The sequence below is a fragment of the Halyomorpha halys genome, unplaced genomic scaffold (assembly GCF_000696795.3).
Source record: "Halyomorpha halys isolate HHAL.00 unplaced genomic scaffold, Hhal_1.1 Scaffold152.1, whole genome shotgun sequence".
Classification (NCBI taxonomy): domain Eukaryota; kingdom Metazoa; phylum Arthropoda; class Insecta; order Hemiptera; family Pentatomidae; genus Halyomorpha; species Halyomorpha halys.
The window spans coordinates 939204-965774 of record NW_027109315.1 but is presented as its reverse complement, the minus strand read 5'-3'; the positions used below and the strand labels follow the sequence as shown (position 1 = coordinate 965774).

General features: G+C 28.7%; 2 protein-coding genes and 1 pseudogene across 3 annotated transcripts; all 3 read left to right on the top strand.

The window, feature by feature from the left end:
* Window positions 1-1070: 1070 nt before the first annotated feature.
* Tpi (triose phosphate isomerase) lies at window positions 1071-7379 on the top strand. Its single transcript, XM_014417326.3, has 6 exons — window positions 1071-1254; window positions 2385-2567; window positions 2638-2751; window positions 3977-4071; window positions 4190-4408; window positions 5796-7379. The coding sequence occupies exons 1-6, from the start codon at window positions 1107-1109 to the stop codon at window positions 6009-6011; spliced, it is 975 nt and encodes a 324-aa protein (XP_014272812.1). The 5' UTR covers window positions 1071-1106; the 3' UTR covers window positions 6012-7379.
* Window positions 7380-10439: 3060 nt separating this feature from the next.
* LOC106678666 (uncharacterized protein MAL8P1.12-like) lies at window positions 10440-23026 on the top strand. 2 transcript variants are annotated; one of them, XM_067047515.1, is made up of 11 exons: window positions 10440-10920; window positions 11244-11382; window positions 11450-11588; window positions 13013-13185; window positions 13274-13401; window positions 16372-16513; window positions 16604-16765; window positions 16924-17099; window positions 19099-19247; window positions 20856-20997; window positions 22740-23026. In XM_067047515.1, the coding sequence occupies exons 1-11, from the start codon at window positions 10844-10846 to the stop codon at window positions 22870-22872; spliced, it is 1560 nt and encodes a 519-aa protein (XP_066903616.1). In that variant the 5' UTR covers window positions 10440-10843; the 3' UTR covers window positions 22873-23026. The 2 variants fall into 2 exon arrangements, with proteins under 2 accessions (XP_066903616.1, XP_014272841.2); XM_014417355.2 differs by having other exon boundaries at window positions 10442-10916.
* Window positions 10456-10549, top strand: LOC112210662 (U6 spliceosomal RNA; annotated as a pseudogene).
* Window positions 23027-26571: the final 3545 nt, after the last annotated feature.

Sequence of the window (26571 nt, the reverse complement as noted above, 5' to 3'; positions counted from 1 at the left end):
TGAAAAATTATCAAAAAGTCAGCTAAATTAATTATTTGGGGAATGGTAAATGAATGATACAAATGTTTTGATTAAAAAGGCTATACTTATAGGTAGAAGTTATTTTTGTCCTATGAAAATGTTTAAAGGCCGACTGAATCTCTAATGATTTTTAAAAAGTTTAATCTGGAGAAGACACGCCCTGGATGTTGCAATAATTAAACAAATTTTTATAAGAAATTGAAACTAAATTGTATATTACATCATTTGACACTTTTAATAGATCTTTTTAATCAATACGCATATTTTACCTCTTCAATTTTTTTTTCTTTCATAAGTAAATTAAAATTAAATGAGGCATATCATTCAAATCACTGAAGGAAATAAATACTACAATTAAAAATCATCAAATTACTATTATACCAATATAAAAGAAAAATTGGAGGAAGATAGTCATGCCATTAATGTCAATAATATTGATCGCCACCAGGAATATCTTACTCCAATCTACTTCATATGGTCAACTATATTCTTCCAATAAGTAAAAGGAAAATGTACAAAAATCCTGAAAAAAAATTTTTTTCTAACCACATTCATATAAGATGTCAGCTAAATATAGCAGAATACTACAATGCAATAACAGAAACATGGAAATGTTACATAAAAAATAATAATGAAAAGTCTTCCTTAAACTGTACAATTCATAAACCTTACATTTAATTCTGAGAAGAAAGTAACAAATTCACTATTTTTACTCCATACAATCTGTTCAACAGAAATGTGTTGTTCTGTTTCCACAGAATATACTTCATTGGAATTTAAATGAATGATTTTCAGTGTTACAGGATATTTTTTATCAATAAAACAGATATATTCAGAATTTGGAGAAAACTTTATACTCTGAAAAATAGAAATAAAATAAGTTTAAAGTTTCACTTATTATTTTTTAAATCATCAAATAGGAATAGTTAAAATAATAAAATTAGAGAATACAGCTTCCACTTTATTGAGATTCAAAACAAAATGTTAGAAATCTTAGATTTAAATCTAAAAGATTTATTGAACATATGTTCTAATAACTTTCAAGAATACATGTTGTATAAAATTTGTAAATTTAATAGTATGTTATGTTCAGTAAACTATACCTCAGCCTCGGGATATGCGTCAAACTCTTTTATGACAGCAAGAGAAATGGAGTCAATAAGGGTCAAAATGTTGTCTTTTTTTGTAACAAACTTTCGACCATTGCAGGAAACCTCAAAAATGCCACCCTCCGTAAGTAAAGATGGGGAATACAAAAATAGTGTACTTGTCTCTGTCATCTATAAATTATTAATGATTAATAATTACACAGCTTAATTAAATGGCATGAAAACAGAGGTAAATCAAATTGTGAACACTCTAGTAAAATAAGATTAAAAAAACACTTCTATTAATAAACTACTCACCAAAAATTGATTTTGTAAAAAGATTTGGAGACATAACACTCACTTGTACCACTGTTATAGAAACTAGTTTTAGATTTCATTAACACATTGCACTGACAGGGTACTTCTAAAAGTTTGAATTAAATAAACACAACACAAGCAAAGTTCTAAAAAAATAGAAGAGTTCATAATCATTAACAACAAAAATACAAAACAATAATTAATTAACCATGAAATATGATAAAAAGTAACTAAATATTTAACTTAAGTCTTTTTCAAGAGGTTGAAGGAAAAATTGTATTAAAACAATAGTAGTATAAAAAATTTAAAATTCATTAAATAAAAATAAAAAACATTGTCAATTCTTGTCTTAGTACCATCATAATTAAACACATTAATAGAATATTGAAAAAAAAAAAAATAGTAAAAATATAATTCTACAAACCGTTAATTTTCAGAGAAGATTTTAATTACATCAAATAAACCTGAATAAGTGAAAAAACAAGATTTAGTGTAAAAGGTCAATGGAAACAATTCATAGCATAAGAAACTGGAATACTTCTTTAAACATAAATGCCAGGATTTAAAAATGCAACATTTTAAATAATTAAATTAATCTTCAATTATTAAACATAATTCAAAATTGATTATTCCTAAACATTTTACTTTTTCAAAAAAAATAACATATACTACTCAGGTTAAGGATCAGTTTGAAATCAAAATTACGTGAGTTGATTACGAGCCAACTGATACGCAAGCGCACTAGAACTTCCTTTTCTAAATATTTTACATGTGCTTTATAATATTTAATATCAAATTTATATCATTAGACATTGTTAAATAGTTTATATTAACTATAATTTAGCTTAGTTATCACGATAAAGTTTATTTTCCATATGTTGGGAAAAAGTATCCTGAAACTAGTCTTATCACACGCCTCAAGGTCATGTCAAGGTTGTAATCATCGGTCCTTTGCAGTATCAGGGGTTGCGTACATTTTTCATCAAGCTAAAAGAGGTGGTTCATCGGGTGTGCAAGCCAAAGATATGGGTTCCGATCGACGATTTTTTGTTGGAGGAAACTGGAAAATGAATGGAAGCAGGAAGGACATTGAAGAACTGTTCAAGAAGTTAGAAAAGGCAGATTTAAATCCAGAAGTTGGTAAGTAGGTCTTGAAATTTGGGACCCAACCCATTGTATGTATTACAGCATATTTTTTTTTATGTTACAGAGGTTATAGTGGCTCCTCCTGCTCTGTATCTGGAATTTTCCAAATGTAGGGTGCCAAAAAATATGCATTTAGCTGCACAGAATTGCTTTAAAGTTCCTAAAGGCGCATTTACAGGTATGATATAAATTATTAATTCTGAGCTTATTTTATATATATTTAGGCATATTTCACATCTATACATTATGATATTACAGATGTATATATTATATTATTACAGATGTATACATTGTTATTACAGATGTATATATTATATTATACACATGTAAGTTATAGGTTCAGCTGTTATTTATTATTTTAATATATATTTCGATTTAAAAGAATCCATTGTTTTTGACAAAATTTTATACTGTATTAGTACATGGCTTATTATATTGGAAACTGCTTCATAGTTTAAAGTTTCTTTGTTGAATCATTCATTTAGCACAGTTTATAGTTATTGATAATGAATAATTTTGTTTAATTTACTCCTCCTTTTAGTTAATACGGAATTTACTATTTTAAATAATGAGTATGAAGGACTAAATTAATTGATTAGGTTTTGTAGCCTTATTTTTCTATACTTTTGTACCTTGTAGGTCCTCATTATATATTTTTTTTACATACTTTCACATGATGGGTATTGTGAAATATAATGATCTGATCCATGACCCCTTTTGAACTGGTAGAATTGATTGATTAAAAAAGGAAAACCATAGAGATATCATTATTACTTACTATTAACCTTTTCAATATATTGTAACATTATTTAATCTTCCAATGGACTTGAAATTTATTTATTAGAGTAATCATTATGTATTTTATTTAAGTTGTGGTATTGTTTCTTTTAAATTTTATTTTCAATCTGATCTTAATTGTTTTAATTAAATTTAAACTAAAACAATTCATTGGTTTTGTAATGATTGTGGAATTAGAATTTGAGTTCAATAAACCTTAATTTATTTTCTTAATGGTATTCTAACTGTTTTTGTACTTTAAAAAAATAAAATAATAATAGAGTAAACAAAATCAAATGTAAAAAAAATCTTGCTTAGTGGCGTTTTGTTTTGTTATACCTTCCTCATTGTTTGCTTGTTTGTAGAATTCTATAGGATACCTTATATAGGTATAGTACTATAGACCCCTATATTATTAACAATGTGATACATTTGTATAAGTTATGTTCAGATAAAATTTTGAGGATGTTAAGTAAGCTATACTAATTGAATGATGTACTCATTTTATCCCACCAATAAATGTTTATTTGTATTCTTTACCACTACCAGTACATTATATTTAGATACAGTAAGTGTTTATTGTGGTCGATAATTACAATATTTGTTCATTTTAAATTGTTTTTCAGGTGAAATAAGTCCAGCTATGCTCAAGGATATTGGGATTGACTGGGTGATCTTAGGGCATTCTGAAAGACGCCACATTTTTTGTGAAACAGATGCAGTAAGCAGTAATTTAATTTTAATTTTAGAATTGAATGGGAAAAATGATCTGTCATCAACATTAGTATGTTTAAATATTCTTATTCATTTAATATTGTTATTTTATTTTATTTTTGTAGCTCATATGTGAGAAGGTTAATCATAGCCGATCTGAAGGTTTATGTGTGATAGCTTGTGTTGGTGAAAAATTAGAGGAAAGAGAAAGTGGAAAGACAGAAGAGGTTATTTACAACCAAATGAAAAGTATTGCTGGGGGTGTCAAAGATTGGTCTGGAGTTGTGATTGCGTATGAACCAGTATGGGCTATTGGCACAGGGAAAACAGCAACCCCGCAACAGGTAGTTTAATTTTCTCTGTACTTTAGATTAACTTTTGAACGGCCTCGTGTAAATTCATTTCTTTATTTTCTTTTGACAGTCATTTATTTTTATTTAAAATATATTAAGACTTTATTCAGAAAGTCTGGTTATAGGCCAAAAAAGTGTTCTTAGAACATCGACTATTTCCTGTTCCCCGTGTTTTTTGTAGGATTTGTTCTTAAAAGATGTTTAACATATTAATTTGTTGTTGAAATATGTATACCAACTTCTTGGCTGTTTGACTTAAATGAACAAATTACTTTTCAGATCAGAAGTGGGTTACTTTTTTAGGGACCAGAAAGCTTTTTTTTTTTCATTTATTATTTACGAAGGAGTTCCATTCTACATCTAAAGGTAGAATGTAGCACTGATGTATATTTATATATTTATATATAATGAATAAAAAAAATTAATTAAAAATGATTTTATTAAATAGATTATGGATCATAAATTTACAAGTAGTAATAGTATGTAAAAATAATGAGATGAGAATAATTGTAATGTTTAACCTTGAAATATAAAAAATTTAGTTTGTGACAAATTAAGTTAAAAAACTGGGCTGACCATAGCTCAGGTGGATAGGCGCAGGTCTATCAATCTGAGATCTCCAGGTGGTGCTGGTTCAAATCCAACCGGCAACACCCCAGTGTTGACTTTTCTCATTTAGTGGTGGACCCTCAAAATGAAAAACTTAACCCTCCACTATAGTTAGGGCAGTATGAGACTTCGGCGGGAGTCTTGGGACAAATAAAATAAAAAAACTAATTATATAATGGCATAATGAAGGAAGTTAAGTGCAATACTTATCTAAAAAGATATATAAAGAAGGGTTTATGAAATATGAGAAAATTAGAACCTCTTGAAAAAAAATGTCGACTGTCACATCAAGAATCCAGGTTTTAGAATAATAATTGTGAAAGCCTGTACCGCACATGTAATTAAAGTTATTAAGTTTTTTGCACATTTGCTTGAATTGTATTCTTAATTTTAGTTTGCTTAGATCACTTCTTATTCAAGTAGTATTTCAGTAAAATTGCAAGTTAACATTTGTTTGTTGACTACTGCTGTATTAAAGGCTTTTCTACTAACCTCTTTGTAATAAATCATATTCCTTATCATTTAAGAGTTTTTGTAGACTCCAGTCCTAATTAGAGCTTGAAACCGTATGAACAACTGTTAGGATTCCCCAGTCTTAATAAAATGCATCAAATCTATATTTATGCTTGTAATCATTATTATTTTATGTGATATTTCTCACCAATCCTTGAAGTTGTCGTACTATGCACAAATAAATAAAAAAAAATTAGCTGTTACGAACATCATACTGTGCTCATTATTAGGATCTCTATGATGATTTTTTTTTCAGGCCCAGGAAGTTCATTGCCAAATCCGTGAATGGCTAAAAAAAAACGTATCTCCCAGTGTTGCAGACTGTACCCGCATTATTTATGGAGGCTCAGTTACAGGAAGCAATTGTCTTGAACTTGCTAAACAGTGTGATGTTGATGGATTCCTTGTTGGTGGTGCTTCACTCAAACCTGAATTTGTTGATATTGTCAATTCTTCAAAAGCAAAGCAGTAGTAACTTCATATTTTGTGTATGAAAGTCTCAGTGTCATGAATAAAAAATTGAAATTAAAACTGCATTTTTAAATTGTTTTAGTTGAAGAATAGTTAGTGAATTAAAGCCATATTTAAAATACTCATAAAAAATACAGTAGAAATGTAAATGTTTATTTATGCAAAATATAATTTTCAATCATCCATTCAATAGCCATTGGTAACTTTGAAAGAAAAAAGTCCTCTCTTGAAATAATGACTCTCCTTTTTTTTTTTTTTATAAGTGCAATCATATCCTATTGGAAAATTTATTTTAATGATTGATTCCTAAAAATTACTTTGAAATAAATTTTATTTACTTTTAGTGTAACATTTAAAATATACTAGAAAATGTTTAGTTAGTTGAACATCTATGTTTGTATTTGTACTTGTTATTAAAAAATTATAAATAAACTATTAATGTAAAAATACAAACAAATTTAATTTGTATGGTGCTGTTCTGTAATTTTTAAAGTTAATTTTATTTAGTGCCATAACATTTAATGCATTTTACATTTGAAAAGCTTGTAGCTGGAAGATAACCCACATGATATAAATTTTTAATTGAGTAGTTTAAAAAAATTCTACAATTTTTATTGAATATTTTCTAGAGTTTGTATTCTATAATATTATCAATAAATATGTTAAAAGTTTATTATTAGACAAACACACTATAAATAGCTGTATTTTAAAACAAAGGAATATTTTGTACAAAATTCTGACTTGTCACTTGTTCTCAGCCATTGATTTAAAAACATTTTAGAAATTATTATTTCTTTTAAAACAAATGTCAATTAAATGTTGAAATGTGCATAGATGATTAAATCCTGAAATGTGTTATTATAATTTCTTGTATATTCCACTATAATATTTACTCAGATATATTACATATACAAAGTACAATTGTTAATGTAAATGCCATGAAACTGCCTTTACTAGGATATTGGAAATTAACATATAGTTTTCTGTTCCATCCTTGTGTCAAAGTCTTTTATGTTTTTCTCTTCCAATTTATAAAATAAGTTATATTATACAATTTTTAATTGAACTCATAATGTAAATGTTTTTATGCGAATGTCTTCTGAAGGCTTCATTCTATCAATTTAAAAAGCTCAGGATATGTCTCATAGTTTAAACAATATACTGAAGTTAATAAAAGGCTGCTAGTTTAATGTTCTAAAATGTGATAAAATATTAAAGTCATTTATTTTTATATAATCATCATTCTATTATTTTTAATTTTTAGTTAGATGTATAAATTCATATATTTTTTATCTGGTTAGAGGATATTTTTATAAAATTTCAAAACTTATATTTATCATGAAATGAAATACATTCTTTTGCATCTCAAGTTGTCTTTTTTTTTTCAATCTCCTGTTTTTTTCATTCAGTGTTCTTGAAAAATTATGTAATACTAGAGGTATTAATACTAATATATAATAGAGGTATATATGACGAGGTAAATAAATGTTCTCTTTTTTTACTTTTAAACAAGAGAAAATATTTTTGAAAATTGGATCATGAAATTTTAAGTCATCCAAAGCGATAGACATTTAATTGTGAACCCTCTGCTGTATAAATAAATATAAAATAATCACTATTGCATCCACCAACAGAACTAGAGTATGCAGATGATTTGATATTATTGGGTGATGACAAAGAATCTAGAGAACTAAATACAACCACGCTAATAAACTCCAGGAAGGAACTAGGTCTTGCAATAAATACGGATAAAACAAAATATATGGTTAGCAGTAGAAATGCGAGAAATTTTGGTGATACAGATATTCGAGGAAATACGTTTGAACAGGTAAATAAGTTTAAGTATTTAGGTTCTGCGGTAACTAGAAAAAACAAAATTGATGAGGAAATAAAAGCTAGATTGAAGGCAGGAAATGCTTGTTATTTTTCAATTTCGAAACTGCTTAGCTCGCGCCTCCTATCGAAAAACTAAAAAATTAGAATTTACAAAACCATTATCCTTTCCACTATTCTTTATGGATGTGAGGCGTGTTTGGTAGTATCGGCATCGAACCTTCGGGTTCGTTAAGCCTTTATTATTATTATTATTGTTATTATGCCATTAGAGTCAAAGCTTCCCTCAGTTTGGGCTGTTAGTTTTCTCTAGGTCTGTTCCAACAACCACTTCTGGCTTTGGAGCATGCACAGTACAGGTTTTGGGAGTGAAAAACCCATACTATGCATGCTCCATTCAGTTTTGGAGTCAGAAGTTGTTAGAACAGACCTTCTGTTTTGCCACACTGCTCTCTAATTTCAGATTCGAAGCATTTTCTGGATGTTATTGCTAAATAATCCATCCAGCTCCTTTCAACATAAAGAATTATGTTATAAATTCATGTCTGTGTAATAGAATATTGGAAAATATTCTATTAAACATTTAAATGAGGATGGTAGGAGGGATATTCCTCAATAGTTCTCGTAGGAGGATCACTTTTCGTGTTAGTGGGACAAATAAACATAAAACCAGTTTTGTACCATTCAGAAAAACTTTGGAAATAGAACTAGTAATTTCTTTGTACTTATATATTTTTCTGATAACTCTGTGGTATTTTCGAAATGTACTGGAAGAGAATAAATAAATCTATGTGACTTCTTAGTAAGTAATTTTTTAAGTTTTTTCCATCTGTTGCCAAAATGATTTATTTTTTAAGATGTATAGTTTTAATTTCTTATACTGTATAATTATGGCTGTTGCACCATTAGACTACTAGAAGCCAAATAAATCCTAGGAAATTTCAAATAATTAACCAAATAGACATATTTCAGTGAACCTACTTCCAGGAGCATGGATTTGTATTAATTATAATTTTCCATATTGAATGACATTTATGAGTACTGCTCTGTACCTATGAGGTATAGGGTTGTGTAATAAAGTCTTAAGCCTTATAGATTCTCAATAAATGAGCTATCTAATGCAGAAAAAAAATTTAAATTGAACTGGTAGTTTATTAAATCAGCGAGTTCAAACAATCAAGCTCTTCAGCTTTATATATTTGTAGGTTTTATTAATAACAACAAATTCCAGGGACTATGATGTGTTCCACTGGTGGTAATAGAGGAAACTACCTCATCGAACCAAATTACCCTTTCCATTTTCAGGGACAATTCAGGATGTTTGGGCTATTTGTAGCTCAGGTGGTTGGGGCGCAGGACTTCGCTACCTAGGAACTGCTGGCTCGTATCTGACCTGGGGGGTCTATTTTTGTGGCGGTCCCACAAAATAAAAACTTGTCCTCCCATATATTATGTAAGCAGGGTTCAATTTATGATGATGTACTCTTTCTCAAATAAACATTTTATATTTCTTTTTACTGAGCTAGTGATCACATGCTCATGTGATGATAACCACTACTGTTGATAAAACAACGAAAGTCAAAAAACAATTAGTGATCTGAAATCTTAATCAAAATTTTCTGTGGGAATCAGCAACTATGTAGTGTTAAATATTATCTATCACTTAGATGTCATCTTATGAATTGAATGGATAGCTAAAGAAAAATAATTAATTAAATAACAAAGAAAGTATATATCATGAATTTAAAAAGCTTACTTTAATTTTCTTTTACATAGATTCTTAGTTTTTACAGTTTCTTGAGGATAATTTTCAGACTGCGTTTTCCCTCCGATGGAAAGAAGAGGAACGGTAAAAACTCTTGAGCCTTGGAGCTCCCAAATTTTAAATCTGTCCCTGTGGCTGAAGTGGAGGTTCCACGTGACAGGTATCTGTCTTGCAAGTTCGTAGCGCAGATAGTTAATAGAGCAACCAACTATCAAGCAAATCCTGATAGTAGGACAGCAAATAACACACGATGTTATTAGCAGTAACAGCTGTCACCATGACCATGGAAACTGGACCTTAGGGCCCCTCCTTCCACACTGTAGTTTCAATTGAAACGCTAACTTTATAGTAGGATTGTACATCATAGAACTATCATTGTTATGCTTCAAAGTACTAGGCATAAAAAATAGCTGTTTCATAGATAATCCAACAAGGAACGTTAAACTCCGAGTAATTTTACATAAAGAATTTATTTATTAAAGAAAAACCTCCTAAATAAATTTTCATCTGAAGTTGAATTTTGTGTGAACATTTTAGACTGGTGTATTCATCTGTTAGTAACTATAGCAAAAGATAGTGGTGCTTTAACCAAATAGTTTTCAAATGACTTTTCTCTTAAAACTACCAACAGATAAAAACATCAACCAACAAGATTCATTTATAAATTTACTTTAAATCAAAAATGTAATTAATGGGTTTTGTAATTAATGTCGTGGTATATTATTAGTTCAATTAATCATTATGAGAGATAGTTAGCCGTGGATAAGTTATATGAGGGGAGGATGGTTGAGGGTGCGGTCAAAATATAACACAAATGAGTTGAAACAATTGTACACTGAAATAAGTTGTAATCGCTTCGGCGGTACATATAATAAAATTGGAATGATACAGAAAAGATTAACATGGCCCCTGCGCAAAATCGTGAAGCGTTTCACATTTTTAAACACTATTGAATAGGTTATTTCAACTTATTTGTGGCATTATTAAATAAGTTATTTCAACTTATTTGTGTTATATTTCGACTGCACCCCCCAACCATCTTCTCCTCGTAAAGTTCAATTAATCATTACCTCATCGCTAGAAATCCTCGATTCGTTGACTATCGATACACTAATCTTAAGGTTTTAGCGGGAAAATTTATAAACAAACCAAACCCGAAAGTTCTGTCACACTTATTTAGTACCAGATAAGATTTACTGGTGGAATATTAAGTTATCGTTCAAGTAATAATCAAGATGGAAAATTGGTTATTGGAAATGGAATATATTCCTCTGGAAGGAGAACTAGATGATTTTCTCACTCAAATCCGTAGGTTGTGATAATTTTTTTTTTGTCAATTAGTTACCTTTTTGAATTTAATTTATTTTTATAGATATATATATAATATTAATATTATAATGGCTTACCTCATTGTATGTTGTTTTAATGGTGTAGTTTTATGTGCATGACACATTTTTCCCCTCACTGGGAATTCCATTATGAAATTTGTTTAAAATGTTTTTGAATAAAAAAATTTAAATATGTGACGTTTTCAGTATTTCTTTTACATAATTGTGATACATTTGTCCATTGACTTTTCTCTTTATAATTGAAACATAGTACAACATATTTCATCAATTTTTTTTTTTATTTCAGTATTTCTACTGCCAGAACCAAAAAGGTTTGGAAACATATTGTAACTCATGTTCGTCCTAAAAAAGAAGTTGAAATGATAAGGAAACAGTGCTTATTAAATAGGCTGAATAACTCATCACCACGTTACTTTAATATTGAAGTCAATATCTTTATCTTATTTTTCTGTTTAATCTATCATTCTATATACTAAAGTGTTGCTCTTGTAGGACCAACTGAATTGTATAAAAGATTTTGATTTGTATATACAAAAGAAAAAAGATCAAAAGCGATTGAGAGATATTAAAGAACAAATAGAAATGAAAAAAAAAGTTATAATGGAGCATCTAAAAACAATGGAACATACAAGTAGGTAGTTAAAGAGCTATTTGCTGGTCTGTAATTGGTAGGTATTCAATGGTCTGCAATTGGTAGGTATTCAGTGGTCTGTAATATATTTATGATTTTTGAGTGAGAGCTCCTGTGTCTAAGGTTTGGCTTCATTATTGGTTCTAATATCAGGAAAGGTTGAAAGTCTCAAGCTACTGTAATAATTTTTCCAGGAGATGTTTTCTCATTTCTGTCAATACTCATTTTTTAGTATTTTCCATCTATTGGACCTCATATTGACAAGTGACCAAAATCATAATCTGGTCATTACTAGAAAATTCTGAAACAAAGCTTTGAAACTCTTCCATTGTAGTAAATTATTAATTAGTGAACATTTTGTTAACTCTTGGATCATTAGGACTGAAAGATGACAATGCATATCAGAGGCAATACATCCCACTTCAACAGATAACCAAAAAGAGATAACAAACTACCCAGAAACAGCTCAACATTTTTGTGTTGGCTATATTTGTCTTGAACATGAGTTAAGAAAGTAGAGTCTGGAATCTGAACAATATAATCTTAAGTTTATAATTTTGGTTGATTAATAAAACCATGTTTTCTTAGAGGTTTTGTTATCATTATACTTTGTATTCGTGATTAAGCACTTCCATCTTGTACAGCATAAGTTATCCTCTGCAATCACTGCAGAAATTGAAAGGGAAATTAACAGGTTGCTGTGTTATCACTGGCCTGTATCCTTGGTCTATCAATAACTACCTGTATATTATGTGAATAAAATTTCCTTGGGTTTGAGCATCGGATTTGAGTGAGAGGTGGTTTACATGGTAAAAACAATGCTTTAGCAGTTTTTTACTTATATTTCGAAAACCATTGGATAACTCATTGGAACTCTTCAAGAGTAATCAGCATAGAAATACCAAGGAATAGACTGAGATGTAGATGTCATGATTGTATTAAGGCTGACCTTTTGGATTTGGGTTTTGACAGTGATTCAGTCGGAGAATGTATATAAGGAGTGATTATTAGTGTTATTGGCATTGAACAAGAAACAAGTTATGCCTTTAATTTTGTATTTTTATTTAATAAGAATAAGAAACCAGTTCTCTATTGACTAAACATTCCTCACCAGTAAATCAAGCTTTAAAATGTTAATGGTTTTAAGCTTAAAACTTGTTGCTAATCTCACATCAAGTTATCGGTTTTTTCTTGGTCACTTATCATTTAATATAAGTTATGACTTATTTAAATATTAGTTGAATCAGTTCTCAGTACATAAAAATCACTGCTAACATTTTTTTTTAGATTAACATATGTACTGTATTAAAAAATGTTGGACTAATGGGGTAAATTTGTAAGCATTATTTTTTTTGTCTTTAATTTCTTTACCCTTGTTCACTAATCTGATGTACTTATAATTCTATACTCATCTCATATTGCAGGAAAAAACTCATTAATAGAAGAAGAAATATTAAAGGAATCTGTTTACAAACTTAATCAGTTAAAAAAGAAAAAGAAAACAGTTGAAAGAATTGTGCAGAAGGTTGAAAATGATACTAAGATACTTAAAACACTGAAGACCTTCCCAAACAATATTGTTAATTATGGTTCTAAAGTAATAATTATCTTCTCTTAAAGTAACGAGACTGCTACTGCCTAAAGCATTTCTATTTTTCATATTTCATATTATTTACCTATTTTAGCATTCAGATTGGGAAAGGAAAGTTTTGATTTATGCTTCGGAACTACCTCCTGAATCAGAGTTTGAAACAATATTTTCAAGAATGGAAGAACTAGTTAAATCTTCACAATTACCTCCATTGCCTTCTTGGTACTAAACGTAATATGAATTTCTTAAGTTATTGTCAGTATTGCTATGGGTGAATTACCTAAGTGGTATATTATAAGGGTCATTCAAATTTAAATTAGTATATGTTTTTTAAAACTATTTACATAAGTAAATGTGTAACTAAAAATATTTTTTTCTACATAGTGACTAACCTTATTGACACATTTCTTTTCCCCTCTTCCTGAATCCCATAATTTTTTTATTCTCTCAAAGAACAGAGAGGGAGTTCCTTGCGCCAGCCACAAAAATTTCTAACCCTTTCATAATTGGTAAAATCATAGCCTCTTAAACTCTCGTTTAATAGTCCAAACAGGGAAGAAAAATCTGGACTGTATGGTGGGTATTCAAGGTTTGTTGTTAGGACACTCATCAAGCTTTTAGCCCATTAGATGAGCAGTATGGAGCTGGTCATTGCCATGTAGAAAAATGATGTCCTAGGTTGTTAAAATGTTTTGTTTCAGTATGCAGCCTCTGCTTAGTCCAAGAGAGGATATAATATAATAGAAGGAGAGATAGAGGATAGTAGTGGAAATCCAGCAAGAGAACACTATTGTGAAAACTTTCTTTGCAGCTAAACAGGGTTTGACTTTCATAGAAGTGACCTCTCCATTTTTTCAGAAGTTTAATAGTGCACCCAAATATCATTGCAGTTACGAGTAAAAAAAAAAATGGCCTCTTCGGCCAGATAATGCCCAAGAAGCCATTGGCAAATAGGGAGACAAACATTACTTAGTTCATTTAACGAAAATTGTCCAAAACAATCTTAAAGAAACCAAGCTCATTGTGTGAATACCTTCATTGCTAATGTCAACTTTGGAAGCTATTTTTATTGTTTCTAAGGGATTTATTCTCTTCAATACAGTAATACCTTGTTTTAATATAAGTTTTTATCAAATAAGTCTTCAGCCTGCACCTGTAAAGGACATTTTACTCTCTTTCCAATCATTCACAGAAACTTTTGGACCAGTAAAACACAAGGATGTTTTCACCTAACTGTGTATGCCCCTTCTTCAAAATACGAGCCTTAGGAATCCCTCTTGTTCCAAAAACTAATATCATGTGCAACTAACATGGAAACTTCTTCATTACTACTTCTGTACTCATTATGATACTAGAGCAGTAGTGTAACTCTCCACTCTCATAGTTCCCCCCTTCTGTCCTACTCAATACACCAGTCCCTTCACTATCTATATAAACTAGGTTGAGGGTAAAGGATCAAATAAAATTGTGCTTTAATTAAAGTTGACCATTCCCATTTATACTTTAATGACCTTTATATATTTTAAAATCTTTTTTTAAAAGGAATAAGTTTTGATCTGAGATTTATTATGAAAAATTATAATTTTTTAGTAAACTTAAAAATAGAAGTAGGTGTGATAGTGAACCCTTGGGAATTTTTCACTGGTTGCAACAAAATAATTTAGCTGTTCAAAATTCGTTAAAAAAAAAAAAAAAGTAATGATGTTGCTATCCAAATAGGTTTTATATCTATAAATGGATTTAATTATTGTTAGCTGTTAATGAATTGTGTAGTTCTACTAATATACCAGTGAGTAAAGTATACGCTTAATGGTGGGTGGTTTGTTACTGAACAAAAAAATCTTTTGATTCTCTGTTCAGTTTTAACTTTTATCTTCATATTGATATGTAAGAGCTTAGTTTGTGTTCCATGTCATATATAATCCTTGAGTTACTTAGTGGCACTGAGGGTTTTCTTTAAAAGTTGTAAATAAAGTATTCTTTTCTATCTTTAAAAAATGAAGATTTTTTTTTCTGTAGTGAATAATTGTATATTAATTAATATTATTATGGAGGCATGTGTTATTATATACTGTTGGTGGATTCAACGAGATGATGGTTGGGGGTGTTTTCAGAAACATTGTAGTAATGAAATAACTGTTTAATGTTTTGTCCTGAATTGAAAATTTAAAAATTAGACATAAAATTTCTCATTGTTCTACTAACTTCAATAAATCAAGTGAACTTTTATCTTGTAATTTTTAAATATAGTGATTTAAGGAAGAACTAACTCTCTTAAAACTTATTTTACTTTTAGACTAAGTTCCAGATGTACTCTCATATCTAATCTCTTCAATAAAAAATTAAACATTTTTTTTTTTTAATTTCAAGTGTTTTAATGTTGCAAGTGCTCATAAGTGTTTTAATTGCAATCACATTAAAACATTTATTAGTGCTGTAACCTAACCTATGGTAAAATCTTACATTTGTAAGGTTAAGAAAAAACGAAAATTACAATACGTTACAATATTTTTCAATTATACATTACCGATTAACAGACTGTTAGTTGCAAATGTTAAAAACGTTATGATTTAATAAAATGAAAATGGATTTATTAAAAAAATTATCAATGTTATTTTAAAATAAACCTCCTAATAAAAATAGTTCATGTCATAACTTTTTAATATTTTGTCACTTTCATTTCTCTTTTTTTTTTTCTGTTTTTTATTCTATTTTAAATTTCCATTCTTCAACCTACTTTCTCTTTCCTTAACCCATGTTATATCTAGGAAGAGTCTTAAAAGAAGTATTAGGCAGGAAATGATTGTAGTTGTAATTTGTTAAATATTTTACTCACTTTGGAACATTTTGAAATTAAGACATATACTGCTCTTAAAAACCACTCCTGACTCCCAGAATGTTTCCTTTTATCTAATCTGAATAACAAATATTTTTGTGGAAGAACCTTGTCAATTCCCAAATTGCTTACTGCTTGTTAAACACTTAACCTTTTTTGGCCATCTTTTTAGTAATACTACTTTTACTGATATTATCTAACATAGACCCTATCGTCGGCTCTCATTGAGTTGTAAATTTAATTATTGTGTGGTTTTCTTTCTATATCCCCACCATCATCTTGAGTTTTTTATATTATTTCATTTTTTTTTAAGTAGGATACTTCATATTGCTTATATCATTATTTTTCAATTTTAGGGATCGTACTGAAACACTAACAGAAATGGAAAAAGTGCTCAATTCAAAATTAAATGTACTGAATAACAAGAAATTGGTATCTGTTGAGATCGATAAAGAATTAAAGAATTTAGTGAACATTTTAATTGAAATTTTAGATCAGGTATATTGTTTTGTATTTTAATGGAATTTTATGTTTCTATGTGAAAATGTTAAATTGAAGTTGAATTTCTATATTTACTATTAATAACAGGAGGGCAATGTAAACGTGGATGAATTTAAATTACTCTTGAATGAGTTTCAAGAGCGTGTTATGAAAGAAGCTGTGGAAGTTGGAAGAGGATTATCAGTAAGTAAGACACCGTATGTCCTCGAGAGTGAGCAACACACCATTCGCAGGTTCATGCATTTGATCGTGAGTATGGTTTTATGTCATTTCTTTGTAGTAAAAAGTTAACCACCCTTATTTGCAATGTTTTCTGACTCTCATCGTACATTTTATTTGATGCAATGTAATTTTAAGAAATTTTTCTATTTATTCATTGTTTTATAAACTTAAAATCATTATTACAGGATGGAAAAACGAGAGATTTAAATAAATTGCTTCCTGCAGATGTTGGAGATTGTTGTGCTTCTGATTTGCCTAATGCTTCTTCATCTGATCTGTCCCTGCTTGTGAGGCCACCCGCTAAAAAGTTGGTTGATTCTATTGTAAGGGAGGTTGAATGCTTTTTGGAGCTAAATTTAAGGTAAAATTTATAATATTATTTTAGTCCACACATGAGAAATAGATGTCTGTGGCTTGATCTTTCCTTCATTTTAACTGTAATCTTGAGATTTGGGATTAATTTTGTAATATATTTATTCAAATGTAGCAATCTATCCAGATGAGCAGGGTTCATAATCATTATTATTATTATTTTAATAACTGTAAGGAAAAAAAATTGTTTTGTAAAGATTACTTGTTAAAAATGTTTGAACAGCTATTAAATAAAAATTGCTTATTGAAAATTTTTTAAAACAGATAAAGACTTTGTTGGATTAATTCTCATTCTTCAAATATAGCAATGTATTTTAATTCTTATAAGAAACTGATGTGTGGTGTGAGAATTCAATGTGTCATGACTATGGATGACTTCTATTTTATTTGACGGACATTAAAATATAATTCTTCATTAATAAATGTGCCTGAATGTTAATATATCTCAAGAGCTTAAAATATGGCTTCAAAATTATTATGTTTTTTTTTAGATAATCCAAAGAAACTGCGTTTTGATTTGGTGTAAAATCAAAAACTCATTGGGTGAATATAACAGTGGAAACTGAGTATATATAGTTTATATTTTATCTTATTTGTTTTTTAGTTTACATGTGTTATCACACAATGACAATACTTCCTCTTACGTATTCCTATTTACTGATTAGGTAAAAAACTACTGTTACTTTGTTTTCATGTTTCCATCGTTAAAATAGTCAGAAGGTTATAACTATCTTCATAACAACCATGGAAACATGAAAAAATTTATTTTTTCCTTTTGTTAATTATTAAATTCTTTCATCACTTACTACTGCCAACTATGAGAGTAGTTTTCCTACAATTATTATTTCAAATAAGAAAATTAAAGGTACTTATGGAATGATTAAGTTTAGTTAAGTTTTTTTGAAAATTCAACATTTAAGCCTGGTCAGACTATTTCAAAAGTTGCGTGTTTCATGAGTGTCTATAATCTTCCAGGAGATGTACTGTTTTTTAATTATTCAAAAAAACTAAATTTTTTTCAGTTATTAAAAATAATATTTTATTATTCACTTAGAGTACAAATTTTCTGAAACCCAGCTGTATAACACATTATACCATAAATGGAACAACCATTCATAATTTCAACTTTATGGACCTTGGTCGTTTTTGAGATATAGTGAACAATAAGTCAGTGAGTGAGATGGGACAGACGTGTATAGTTCAGTTTTTTACTATTTATTTGTCTTTGAGGGCTTTCCTAGAAAACTACTAGAAGCACAATTTTTATGTTGATATTTTCTTTTCTTTTAATTTAAATAACCCTTATATAATGTATAAAATCTAATATTTATAAATATAAAGTTTAAATAGCAGTTTATATCCATGACAACTAGTGGCATCACAGTCATATGCTACTGAATCTATGTATCCAATTAGCTGATACATGAATGTTTTGCAGGGTATTTAACTGAATTACTGAATAAGGGCTGTGGAAAGTTATTGTATATCACCACATTTTCTATAAAACATTTAGATAATGTGAAATAATGAAAAACAAATTTTTGCAAATGGAGAAACTATTATTTGAAGTATCTAAAATAAAAGACTACATTAGTAAATAAATGTATATACTTCGAAAAATAAATTGGAATAAATTTGATAATGAAAAAAATTTGAAGTTGAGTAAAAATACGTAAAAAAAAAAAAATGGCAAAAGCTAGTACAGTACTAAACATGGTTTGGGACAATTTAAGGTGAAAGGAATGTCCTTGAGCTCTTCCCACCATTCCAAATGCAAGTTAGAAAAGTGATTTCTTTTACGATAGCTTATCGTCATACATGCTCCCAAGCCACAACGGGTTAGAGATAATGTCTTGTCTACTGTGGTCAAAGTGTTAAAAAGGAAATAGAGATTAATATCTAAGAATTTTAAACTTTACATGATTTGAACAATCAAAAACAAATTTTTAATTTAAACAGTTAGCATTAATTCATTGATATGTTTTCAGACAGAACCTACCTGATCATATTGTTGATTATGTCAAACCTTCAATCTCTGGTTATCACCAACTTCTTCAGTTTAATAATGAGGTAATGATGCGTTCTAAGTTAATGAATTTAGAAGAAAAAATACGCAGCCTCAACCTACCAATTGGTGGTATGTATGTGTTAACATTTTTAGTTTAGTTAGTTAATATGATTTACTTTGATAAAAGTCATGGTTGTTTGTGTAGCAGTTTAGCTACCTTTAAACTTTATTACTTATTAGATTTTAAAAATACACCAACTTTTTGACCCATACTCCAGGTCTTCGTTAGGGTTAAACGTTCTTCAACTGTCAGAGAAATGAAGGAAACAACATTAGAACTCATGTTGCAGGGTTTCATTAGGATTGCAAGGAAAAAAATTGAGTTATTTCTCTGGCTGCTACTTAGTCTTGAGTCCTAATACAGACCTGCAATGTTAGCTCTTAATAAGTAGTTTTATTAATTTTAGTTCTTTTGTATCGGCTCTTGGACCATCTTGTCCTTCGATAACAAAATAAATTTAAATAAAGCCTTATCAACAAAAACAATTTTACTTCATCTAAATAAGGTTGAGCTTGTCTAAATTAAAAGAAACAGATAGATTTAGTTAAATTTACATGTTTTATATTTTCAGTCCTGAAAATGTCATCATTCGCTATTTTAAAAGAGAACTCATTCTTTCAAACTGTCGAACTGTTTTGGATGAAAGCTAAGTATTAGTAATGATTAGCACAGTCGTGAGAAACAACAGTTTTCTAAGAAAACTAAACTTAAAAGTTCTAACCTCTGTCATTCCAGTTCATTCAATGATTACAACTCAAGTAAATCAAAACTGATCTTGGCTACATTTGCAGTTTTATTTATTTTAAAATGTAGTTAAACTTTATAATTTTTTGTAGTTGTTAGTTGATTACTCACTATTTTGTTAAAATGACACAATTTAACCTTCTTTGTTTTATAAACCATATCATATTTTCTTTCCGTAAACTTTGAGTTAACATTGTTTCCAAAATAATCTATATTATATTCAAAGTGGTTTGTATGGTGTGTGGTTCAAAAACATATAGTTATGTAGTTTAGATGACCGAAATACATAAGTTGTTGTCAACATGCAACCCATCCTTTATTAACCTCTTCCCTGGTGCTTCAGTTTGAAATATGAAATACCCAAAGTATTTTCTTTATTTCTTGAGTGATATTTAGAATATAACACATTTATAATGGTAATATGTGGAAGTAAATTAAATTTATTATGTCAAAACTTTCCATGATCTGATCATTGCTGTTGTTATAGTACCAAGAGGAGAAAAAAGGCAGTTATCTCATCCCAATTTTTGATTTCTTTGATGAAAATAATACTACTATAAAACAATGTATTATTTTATTACTAGTCAAAATTGATGAGTCTGCCAAGTATAGGTAGGGGGGAATAAAAATGGTGGCTGTTTGAAAGCGATAAAAAAATTTAACTTTTCATTCAGAGCTCTATATCTTAAAAAGTAGGAACAGCACAAAAAAAAAAACAAAAACGTTTTTTAAGGTTTTGAAACAGCCATCATTTTTTATTCCCCTACCTATACTTGGCTGACTTATCAATTTTGACTATTAATTGTACATAGTTTTCATTAAAGTAATCAAAAATTGGGGAGAGTGTACTGCCTTTTTTTCTTCCCGGCTCTTGTACTATTACTTCGATAATCTTCTTTTTTTAATATATATATATTCTTATATAACTATAGATGCAGCATCAGATTATGCTGATTTCCCAAATAAAATTGATGAGCTGAATTCCTGTTTATCGGAAGAGATGATTTTAGTAAAAAATGAGACAGAAATGTTAGATAAAGTTTACAACAGAGTGAAAGCAGGATTTAATTTCTTGTAAGTATTTTATTTTACGAATTTCATTATGCAATTTGAAAATATATGTTACTTTATAGTGTTATATAATACGCATTATATACATAATAACTTTATTTGTTAAAGACAATTTCTTGTACAAATATACTGCAAATAATCACTAAGCTTCATCCAATACTTTACTGGATGTGTCAGATTATTAAAGTATTGTATGATTAGGGATTGCTGTGTATTTGTACAAGAAATTGTCTTTAACAAATAAAATTATTATCTATTTATATTATGCATCATATAATATATTCTACTTATGTATGGTTTAAATCCTTGATATGCTTCCATTTATTGTTTTTAATAATTATTGATATGAGACTTTGATGAGGAATTAAAGGTGGGAAATGCTTTTTTTTTTAGAAATTGCTTAGCTCGTATCTTCTGTCCAGAAACATAGAGTTAACATTTATAAAACTATAATTTTTTCTTATGTTCTTTACGGATGCAAAACATGGTCTCTTACATTCAGGGAGGACAATGCCATAAGTTTTCAAACAAAAAAAAAAAAAATGTGTAAAATATTCAAAGGATGTGTTAACTGGAGAAAATCTTATAAACACTGATCCAACAGGTAACATGTCTGAGAGGTAGACAAAAACTTAGATGTGATTGTGTGAAAAATAATTTTGTGGATTTGGGTTTGGATGTGCGTCTTTGGACAGATATGTCTAGTCAGGGATTGAATATTGGTATTGAACCTTAGGGTTCATTAAATCTTTTATTATTATTTATTGGTATGAGACTAAAGCAGCATTGATGATTTTGTCTCTCTTATAGTGGTTGTGCTTATTTTAATTCCATATCTTCCTTCCTGATTTGGTTGGTAGATTTTATGGAAAGTTATTTCATAAAGTTACCTTTAATGTTATATGCTTCTGGAGTTTAAAATGGGACATTATTCATTTATATCTTTTGTATTTCCATTGGACCGCCACTACTTAATATGTTCTGTTGTTTAATGAAGAGCTAAAATTGACTTTTTGTCAATCAAACCTTTAAGATTAGCCACTTTATTAATGTGTGATAATAGAGTTTCATAACCTCTAGCGCTCAGTTTTTCAAGTTTTGTGGAAGTCGGAAATATATGCACGTATAGTAATTGAGGCTTCAGGCATTTTGTCCCAAGTACTCAGCAACTTCTCATTCTGCTTTGTTAGGGTCGATGCCTCTACTATATGTTACAATTGGATGAAGAACCATCTTATATACCCTTATTTTAAGATTTGATTGTATATTTCTGTTTTGGATGACCCTTCTGAGCAACTAATGTCATTGTTTCCATATCCAATCCTTGGCTTTTTCTCTTCCTTCTTTTTGTTATCTTTAGTTATAACTGTTGTTAACTATGAATTTCTTAATATACCCTTTATTTTCTCAAAGAGCATTTAATGACCAACTGGTGAAGGATTAGGGGTCAGCAGGACTGGGAATAAAAAATCATATTAATGTAAACTATAAATAGTATTACAGTCTAATAATCCCCGGACGGATGAAACTTTGGTCATTAAGTTATCAACTATTATTTTAGAAACAAAGGTTTGTTTGAAATATTCTATGCAGTGTTAATAATAACTTTTCAACTAAAGAAATGGATTTGTCGCTAAAAATAATTTAATGAAGAAAATGACTGGACTTTTCTTACACTTGAGATTAATGGATATGTTTCTTAAATTAAAAATCTTTTGAAATATTGATTTTTTTTTTCTTTTCAGGAGAAAAGAACCACTCAACGAAAGTCTAACTGGGTTGCAGATAAATGATAAAGATGTAAACTATTGGTTAAATAGGTACATTTTTGCTAAAAAGAAACATGATCATGAACTCTGGCTTCTAGATAACCAATAGCAGCTCTTATTTCTATAAAGTTCTGTGTTTTATGATAATGATTTTAATTATCCTAAAATATATTAATTGTTTCTTTGTATATTGTTATAGGTCTTTACAGATTGTTTAAAATATTTTTGAAGTTGTTAGTTTTACAATATATGCTTGATAACTATTTGTTTTTGTTATCCTCATTATTCTTGTAAGTATAGGGAAAAATATGTTGGAGGTTTCTGTTAGTGGAAAGAACAACACTAATAAGTTAAACCTATTTTATAAATTAAAAAAAAAATACAATTGCCTTAAGGTAAAAAATAATGGAAATAAATATTAATCCATAAATGTATTCTTTTCTAGAATGTTTCAGGGATACAATGTTCCCTCTTCACATTAAATAATCCACTATTTTTTCAGTCATTGATCATTGTCATTGACCAAACAACAAAAAATAAACGGTTTGTGTCATAAATTTGAAATTTTTTGCTTAGGCAGGTAATTTTGACATAATAAATGTAGTTTAAACAGATAAATAAATAAATTGAATTGTATAATGTTGAAAAAGGGAGACACAGTATCCTCAAAACGTCCAAGAAAATAACAAATATATGAATTAAGAATGTTTTGTATTTATTTCTGTAAATGTTATGACTTCTAAGCAATTATAAATTATAATTTTTAAAAACATATTTTTATTGAGTTCCAATGTTTCATCCTAAAGTCATTGTAGGGGAGTTCCAAAACAAATTTTTACTAATTAGCTTTCTTCTCTCTATTGCCACCATTCTCCTCCCCAAACAACTTCTCAGTATATTAATCTGCAGTCAACTATATCCAAAACACTATGAAATTACATATAAAAAATTTAAACTTAACAAAATAATTTAATTTATATTTGAAATAAAATCTGTTAAATTGTTTGCCAATCCTTCTAGATTTAATCTATGCCTCATTTCTATTTTTAGTTTTTATATCAAAGTATTTTGCTTTCTCACTACCTTAGATAATAAAAATTTATGTCCTCACAACGAAAAATTTTACTTGCATTGTATATGTTATAAATCAAGAAACAGTCATATTTGTGTTCATACTTAATCAAACTGTTTATCCAATTTTTATGAAATTTTCGAGAATTGTACAAGTCTGTCCCACATTGGTTTTATCAGATTCTGTGATCCGATTGCACTTATGGATGCGTAAATTTATTTCTTGTATTTTAAAAGCGGCTCATCCAATTTTGTTAAATTAGGCATACTATCAATTTCACCTGATTCTGTCTACTACTTTCACTGATGCATGTGAATAACTTTCTGGACTCAGCTATATTTCATCAATGGCGAGTCCCATATTTCAGTGGTTTTTTTCTCAAACGGAAAATCATTAACTATTTATAATATACGCAATGACATACCCAATAGAAATATATTGAAAAAGTATGATTTTCGGAAAAAAAACTTTCAAAAATAAAAAGATGATAAAAGAGAAAAAAAAAAATAGTTAGGAAGGTATGTACTTGTCAGATGTGTTTTACCATACTTCCAAAACTGGTATAGGTACTCTGAATTCCTTCTCAGCCCTTGAGTAAAAACTTATGATAAAAAAAAAATACACCAACAAATTTTATTTTATAACTTTATATGCAGATCTATTTTTTAGTTGATTAATATTTTATCTAGTAATAAATAGTGAACTTACTAATTATTATGTTACTTTGAGCATATAAAATAAAAAGAAGAAAACAAAGATCAGATACTTTTATTGCATTATGATTCATTTTTAAATGCTGTATGTTGAAAAATCTCGTTGATTCTGCTGAATTAAATAATAATCCCTAGTAATTTTTCTTAATAAAATGATAAATGAATTGAACAATGAGGGATGTGCTCCTGCTAGTGCAGTTTATATAAAAACGAAATGGGATTCGTAAGATATTTTAATTCTTCTGGTATCCTATTGAAGTTGAAGATAAATTATGTGAACAATGGTCAAACAATAACCTTGTACTAAAGCAACTCAAAAATTGAGTAAAAGTTTTAGGGATGATAATACAACTGTAACTTCACAAACTAACTATAAAATGTAGGCTTTGTGGATGTAATCCTAGAAGGGAGCTATTCAAAGAAAACAAATACTGAAAATTTCTATTAGTATTAGGTAAACAATGTGCTGATAAGCCTTTATCCTTTTGAGGGTATGTAATATTTGTAAAAATATAAGACTGGTGGAAAGTGAAAAGTAAATTTGTAAAAGCAAAAAATTCAATTGGCAATGTAAAACATGGTGGCAGAGTTAGTGTACTAGTTTGGAATTGTACCTGTGGTTTAGGTATCCCAAGAAAAATGAATTGACATTTGCATCCAGAAATTTTTAGAACCCATTAAAATGAACTTAGTAAATATTTTTGTTTTAAAAGGCAATGATCTCCAAACAAATGGCATGAGTGAAGAGTTCAATAGTAAATTATTATAGGTACAGTGTATGGGATCAACTCCATTAAGCTATTCATAAATCTTATCAGGCTAATTTGATATGAGTCAGGTGTCAACTTAAAGGAACAGAGATCAGAAGAAGCCAGTTCCTGTAAGTCCTGAATATCCAATAGAACTTTAGGGACTATCCAGATCCATCTAATGTAAGCAATTAGAAATAAAGTCATAGAATACATTTGTATTTAAATGAAAGCTGATTTTTTAAAATGAAAAAAAATTAATGTTTTTAAATCTAGCAGAAATAATAAGGTAAATTGGAGCAAGTCCAGATTAAAATGTTAAAAGTTTGACTTTAGTAAGCTACTGTTAATTTAATTATTAAGATGGGGAATTGAAATGTAGTTATTTAATATCTAAGACTATTACTTTTAAAAAGTAGAGCACAGTCTGCTATCAGGAGAGTGATTCACATTATTTCCCTATAGATCGCGCTCCTCCAGATTCCTTATTTCATGGTGGAGAGAGGGAAAAAATTGTATTACTTATTCATTATTATATGGATCATTAACCACAATAAAAACCATTCTTGAAAATAAATTTAAGTAATGCTGATTACGTTTAGAAATCAATTAATCATCAATTTACAATTATTCAGATGATTTAATAAGGAAATAAAATTATTAAGAAAAATCCACATATTTTTATTGACGAGTGAAGTATTGATTAAATTCAGTAAAAATCAAGTAATGCATCAACAAAAATTAATCAATCGATTTAACGATCAAAATATAACATAGTTTTTTTGAGATATAAGGAAAATAATGATTTTTTTAAATATTAAAGGCCCAGCTGGGATGAATAATTTATATATTATTATATATAAATTCTATAATTTTATTTTCTAATTGTCTTAGTGAATTCACTAATATCAAAGGCATTGCTAAAAAGTACAGAGGTCGAAAGTGGGCTCCGGTCCATCAAAATGTCAAAAAATAAATAGGTAATAAAATAGGTTTTCCATTTATTACAATTTTTTTTAGGATCCGAAAATAAAATTTATTGTATTGATTTAAGCAGAACTTGATTTTCGCGCCTCGATGCTAGCGATTGGCGGTAAAATCGCTAGCATCGAGGCGCGAAAATGTACTACTACGCGCGGACAGTATTGATAGTGTTGATTCTGATTTCAAAAAAAGTAATGCAAATCATGTTAGTCAAAGTTTTTGTGTAGTTTTCGGTGTTTACCGCATAATCCTCATCTTATTTTATCCAGGTAAGATTAAGTTATGATTTG